The sequence below is a fragment of the Fragaria vesca genome, linkage group LG5 (genome assembly GCF_000184155.1).
Source record: "Fragaria vesca subsp. vesca linkage group LG5, FraVesHawaii_1.0, whole genome shotgun sequence".
Taxonomy (NCBI): Eukaryota; Viridiplantae; Streptophyta; class Magnoliopsida; order Rosales; family Rosaceae; genus Fragaria; species Fragaria vesca.
The window spans coordinates 11,518,187-11,524,529 of record NC_020495.1 but is presented as its reverse complement, the minus strand read 5'-3'; the positions used below and the strand labels follow the sequence as shown (position 1 = coordinate 11,524,529).

At 37.7% G+C, this 6,343-nt stretch overlaps 1 protein-coding gene across 1 annotated transcript; it reads left to right on the top strand.

The window, feature by feature from the left end:
• Positions 1-1,713: 1,713 nt before the first annotated feature.
• On the top strand, positions 1,714-5,142 carry LOC101292796 (TPR repeat-containing thioredoxin TTL1-like). The gene is made up of 7 exons (XM_004299591.1): positions 1,714-2,764; positions 2,861-3,056; positions 3,173-3,345; positions 3,611-3,944; positions 4,139-4,343; positions 4,425-4,525; positions 4,804-5,142. Exons 1-7 carry the CDS (start codon positions 1,851-1,853, stop codon positions 4,963-4,965), a joined length of 2,085 nt encoding a protein of 694 aa, XP_004299639.1. The 5' UTR covers positions 1,714-1,850; the 3' UTR covers positions 4,966-5,142.
• Positions 5,143-6,343: the final 1,201 nt, after the last annotated feature.

The window sequence follows — 6,343 nt, the reverse complement described above, 5'->3', positions numbered from 1 at the left end:
GTTGTTGGGGTTTAGAAGCCGGCAGGCACCGACTGGATTTCTGACATATCTCCACACAGACATGATGTATCCAGATTCATTGACATATATTCTTGCAGATTACTTTTGAAAGCTGTTGCATAAAATGGTCCTACAATTTGGTATGTGTTTTTCTCACATTAAAATGGAGAACAAAATTAAAATTGATAAACATCTGTCTCTTCTTGACGAGAGATATATCATGTTTTGCAATATATTGGCACATTTTAAATAAAGACTATAAAGTTATGGTTGAAATTATATATGTATATATGTTAGGTTTTATATATCTCTTTGCATATCGATAGTTTCTAGTTTATTGAAGATTTTAGTATGATAATGTATACCGGATCGATGTATAGATTATCACAAAGAAAAAAAAATGACGTGACTAGAATAGAAGTGAAAAACAAAATGAGATGAAAATGATAAGTTTTTCGAGTCATAATCCAATATGTTTATGTATATAGAACAACCAGAGATTACAACGTATATATTAGTCTATTTTGTTGCACAAGCCGACAGAAAATAATCTCTACCAACCTTGTTCTTTGCATAAGCACCAATTTGTATATGTTCACCAAATACAAGATCGATTTATCAAGTTGGTACACGTAGTTCCAATGGTGGAGGTTGTTACAATTAATCAAATAGGCTAATCACACCAATTTTCTTTTTTGAAGTTCTTAATTTTCAAATCGAGAAAGACCTTACTTTGATATCGATTCTCTACTATGAGTAATGTACATTCCAATAGTGCCAATATTATATGATGAATCTAATTCATCCCATATTGAAAGTTTCGTTTCATTCTCGTTCAACTGATGTTGGTTACTTGGTTTGGAGAATGGCCTCGTTTTATACATGGCACCCAGAAAGACCCTTCCTAGCTAGGTCATGCAATCATGATATATTATCTATCTACCTCAGTTGGTGTATACTACAAGCTATTAATTTTGGTCAAGTATAACAATTAATACTAATTATACCGACCAATTTTGAATGTGAGTTGAGGTACCCTTTTCCATAGCGGAGAATATTAATACTAAACCAAGTGTGGATTAATTTGATCATAAACTTAATTCAAGACATCCACTGCAAGAACAGATCAAAGGTGCAGTTCAATTGGGGCATATGACTCATTGAGTTCTATATCTGTTAAATTAAGATTGTCTAATCTGTCTCATACTTTGTAAGTATATCCTTGGCTTTGACATTTCATTGTTACATGTCATCTTGAGTGTTGACAGAGCCAGGAGGTTGAGAAGTCTCTTTATCAATAAGTCTATATCTAATTATTCACATCACTTTCAGCTACAATTTTTGAACAATATTTCTGCTATCAACTGGTGACAAGTATAAGACTGTATTGGGAACCCAGAAAACCAAAAGCCCTGCTAGGATTAAGCTTTTTGTTATGCAAGTTAAATTTGTTTATAGTTTGACCCTACACTCTCCTCCTAACAAAACCCCAAAAAGATAAAGTTGGTTTCTTGGAAGCCACTCTTGGAGTCTCTGAGTTTATATATTATACACACACACCCTAGCCTTTTGGATAATATGCTATCACATAAAAAATCCTTCATGGTCAAGCTATCCCTTTGATTAGTTCATATCCATCATATATATTTTCAGATTCATTCAACCAGTTATGCTGTGCCATCTTTCATTTTAGTGTAATATTCTGCTACTGCACTATACACATTCTTCATATTACAATTGTTTGCTATCATTTCTAACATCATCTCTGTTCTCAAAATCATTGGCTCATCTATCAACCTTTTTCAATAAGTCTATATCTTCTGCAAGAGGCATCAGTAAGTAAAAGACTAATGGCAGAGATGGCCAAATATAAGGTAGAAAATAATGACTTGGGTTGTGGTTTTCTATCTGGGATTTTCCAGTGCTCAAGAAAATCTCTGGTTCATTCATTACCCACCAATATTAGCCAAAATCAGTTGAAGGCACCAGACAATGATGATTCCAAGAAGCCTAAGGAATCCAAAGAAGTTTCTTTCGTTATCTCCACCAATTCGGCTAAGCCTTCTTCGAATCAAGAAGTGAAGCACATCAGAAAGCTGAGCTTTGATCATCCAAGGCCTTCTTCCACAGGTACTCACCAAAAGGTACTTCCAGGAAGAAGAAGCTCAGATGCTGGAAGAAGCTCAACATCTTCCAATGGTTCTAGGCAACTCAAGGTGTATGTGGCGCCGGAGGACAAAAAGATTCAAAGAGCATCTACTACTGGCTCGGCTGAGCTAAGTAGGAAGATCAACGACCACCATCAAGCCAATGAAAGCAAACCTCTAGTCCGAGCCAGTTCAGGTAGTGTCATTCATTCAGGACAGGTCGGGAACTTGAGACTGCAGCCAGGAATTTCGAGTCTGCTAACAGGCAATAGTACTCCCAACTCCACACCGAAATGTAAAGCTGCAGTGATGGGAAACATTGTGAAAAAGAATAGTGACGACCATGGAGTTCTTAGTTCTGTGAATAAATTAGACCCTGAGGCGTTGAAGTCAATGGGAAATGAAGCATACAAGGAGGACAGATTCGAAGAGGCCTTGGATTTCTATGATCGAGCAATTGCTTTAGATTCAAATAAGGCAGCTTATTACAGCAACAAAAGTGCTGCTTTGATTGGTTTAGGCCGCCTTATCGAGGCAGTTTTTGAATGCAAAGAAGCCATCCAGATTGAGCCTTCTTATCACAAAGCTCATTATCGACTAGCAACAGCATATCTCAGGTAATAAGAAGCTTATTATTATGCTCTAAATTTTGTTAAGCAAGACTTGAATAGTTGAACTTGAAAGTAATTCTGTTTGTGCTTACTCTGCTGCAGACTAGGAGAAACAGAGAAAGCATTAGATCATTACAAACTTTTGGGTCCATACGCGTATTCGAAAGACATAGATCAATGCCAGAATCTTCAAAAATGCCTCAGCAGATGCATTGAGGCTCAAAAGTTACAGGAGTGGAATGTTTTGTTAAATGAGACCCAATTGGCAATGTCTTCAGGTGCCAATTCAGCTCCACAGGTTAGATTTTGTTTGGTCAAACCCTACTTCTGCCAAAGGTAGGTAGTTACATAATTTGATCTGTTACTTGAAAGTAATCTCATGGTGTTTACTTTTGTCTACTAATGAATATATAGGTCTTTGCTCTACAAGCTGAGGCCTTGTTGAAGCTTCATAGACATGAAGAGGCATATTCTACCTACCAGAAGAGACCAAATTTCAGCATTATTTTGTGCACTAAATTCTTTGGCATGGCGAACAGTGCTTATTTGTTAATGATTGGTGCACAAGTTTACTTGGCTGCTGGCAGGTTAGTCATTATTAATCTAATCTAATCTAATCTTCAGTCACATTTAAATAGACTTTGCAACCACCATTTTGGTCACTGATGACCCAGCATTAGTGTTAATTACTTTTCGGCCGACTGTTTTTTTTATTGCACTCGGATATATTAACTTCCACTCCTAATATATATGAAAATTTATATGTTAATCAGGAGTGAAAATTAATACACTATGGTTGCAGATAGCAGTTTTGTCTTGTGTGAATATGTTAACTGGGTTACGGAATTACAGGTTTGAAGATGCAATGGCAGCAGCTCAACAGGCAGCACATCTCAATCCGGGTCACAAGGAAATCGGCGCTGTGGTGAAGAGGGCTAGAACTGTTGCATCAGCTCGATCGAGTGGTAACCTTCTCTTCAAGGCATCAAAATTCACAGAAGCTAGTGTAGTGTATAGCCAAGGACTAGAGCAGGATCCATACAACTCTGTTTTGCTATGCAATCGAGCAGCTTGTCGTTCTAAACTAGGCCAATATGAAAAGGCTGTTGAAGATTGCACTGCAGCTCTTAATCTGCAGCCTTGTTATAGCAAGGCTAGGCTGCGACGAGCTGATTGCAATGCCAAGGTGAAATTTAACCCCCTCTCAGAAAGTTTTTGTGCAACATTTCTCTCGCATTCAACCTGTCACATGTCAGTGTGACAAATTCAATCATATAGAACAGTTCTCTGCAAAAATTTTGTCTGTCTCCAAGCCAAGTATACCTCTTTTGCTAAAATCTCATCACTAACTTAACGTTTGTTCTTTCTCTGTGGCATCAGTTAGAAAGGTGGGGAGCTTCAGTTAAAGATTATGAGATGCTGATAAGAGAAACTCCAGGAGATGAAGAAGTTGGGAAGGCTTTGTTTGAATCCCAAATCCAGCTAAAAAGACTACATGGTGAAGATATTGGGGACATGAAATTTGGATTAAATTTGATATCCATAGCCAACAATGAGCGTTTCAGACACTATGTCACCTCTCCTGGTAAATCATGAGTCATGACTCTTCCTCGAGCTCTACCTAACTGATTTCTCAACAAAAACTAACTGCTGGAGTCAATAACAGGCATGTCAGTGGTGCTCTTCTTTAGCAAAACTAGACAGAAGCAAGTGTTGCAATCCCTGGAACAAATGTGCAAAAGATTCCCTTCTGTCAACTTCCTCAAGGTTTGTCATTTATAAGAACAATAAACAAATTTCGGGGCGAAAACTGTTCAACCTGATTTTGTGAAATTTTCTCCATTCTAATGGCCTTGCATGTTATGTTATGAACTTTCTCAAATTTGGATCATTCACAAGTTGAACTCTTGCTCGAATACATGGACATTCTTAGAACATGACATATATGTATGTCAGATATGTGAAAGAATGGGTTAAAGAAAATTGTTACAAGATACTAGGATTAACCATCCCGGCCTTATTTTCTGATGTGTTCATAAATTCAGGTGGAGGTAGAAGACCACCCTTACTTGACAAAACTGGAGGACGTGAGCACCATCCCAGCCTTCAAGATATACAAAAATGGATCAAGAGTCAAAGAAATTCCAGGCAACCAACATGAAATATTAGAAAGCTCAATCAAATTATACAGCGGTTCAGGATTGTAAATTAGACAGAAACAAGAAAAACAAGAACTATGCATATTGTGCATATTCATGGTGACCTTCAAAGGAAAAAGCCCACAATCATCAATTGGGCTAATAAAGCAAGAAAAAGGGTGCGAAAGAAATCAACCCGAATCATTGTAAAAGACAATTCAGATTGAACTTTGTACTGTTTTGCACATTTTTTTTTTTACTCATGCTTAGCAGTATAGGAATTAGAAGCGAGCATAGTAGATTCATTAATCATTATGATTGGTGTTCTACAGTATTTCTAGTGAATATTTTTTTTCTTTCAGCTGTGCCTGAGCCCGTGGATGTTCGAGCTTTTATTGAGGCTGCTCTCTTTTCACCCAAAAACCTGTTCATCCTAGTTTAGTTGCACTTGTGACACCCCATCATCAACCTTCATCTATCTTGCCAATGAGAGTTGGCAAGCACTTCTGACACCCCATCATCAACCTTCATCTATCTTGCCAATGAGAGTTGGCAAGAAGGGCAAGCCCTTGCTTCAGTAGAACCTCCACCCAAGTTTGAGTCCCAACTTTCACACTTCCTTTATTGGTAGGTTGCTACTAAGAATTTGCGGCAAATTTGCTAAGTCAACTCATATATTCGACCGTGATTTGATTTGTCGCCCGTTAGTGTGAAAATGCTTCATGCGGATGTTGTTGAATGGATGCCAGTGTACATGCAAGTGAGTAAGAGTCAGCCCTCTGTAAGTCTCTCTTAGACTTTGGGGGGCTGGCTATAGAAGGTATTCTTCTCGCTCGGAGAACTTTTCTCCTTACTACTCAATGACGTGGACCCATATGATGTTGAAGAAAAGTGTGAGCATTTAGAGAGTTTGGTTCATTAAGCAATGGCACAACCAAAACTGTAGGTTTAGAGGACCCCAAGTATATATGATGTAAGTATATGGTTATGTGTATGGTTTGAAAGTTTGCGACACATGTTTGATTCTCCATACAAAAACATGGCTATGTATTTGAGCTTATGAAACTTGGGGCTACTCAATTTTTCTCTTTTTAATAAATGAAAAAGTAGCCATATATAACCTCTGCAGTTATTGAGTTTGGGATGTTAAAAATATTGGAATAAGAGGCACCAAAATTACAACCTTTAAAATAAAATAAAAAAACACAACCATATCATACTTAATTAGAGATGTTATGCTAAGTAGAGCTGAGTTCGGTACGGTTACCGTCAAAATCTCCTGAAACCGTTTACCGAACCAACTGCCGCCGAGACTTAAAATTTTGATACCACTACCGACCAAAGAAGGCGATAAGTCGAGAGTTCGGTATATCGAATTTTCGGTTGGTACCGGTAAAGTAGGGCCTCCAACCGAATTATTTTTAGGCAAAAAAAAATGCTACCTTTA

Coding starts and splice junctions, on each gene's coding strand:
- LOC101292796 (XM_004299591.1), top strand. CDS start 1,851: ATGGCAGAGATGGCCAAATATAAGGTAGAAAATAATGACTTGGGTTGT. Junction 3,945..4,138: donor GAGCTGATTGCAATGCCAAG/GTGAAATTTAAC, acceptor CTGTGGCATCAG/TTAGAAAGGTGGGGAGCTTC. Junction 4,344..4,424: donor ACACTATGTCACCTCTCCTG/GTAAATCATGAG, acceptor AGTCAATAACAG/GCATGTCAGTGGTGCTCTTC.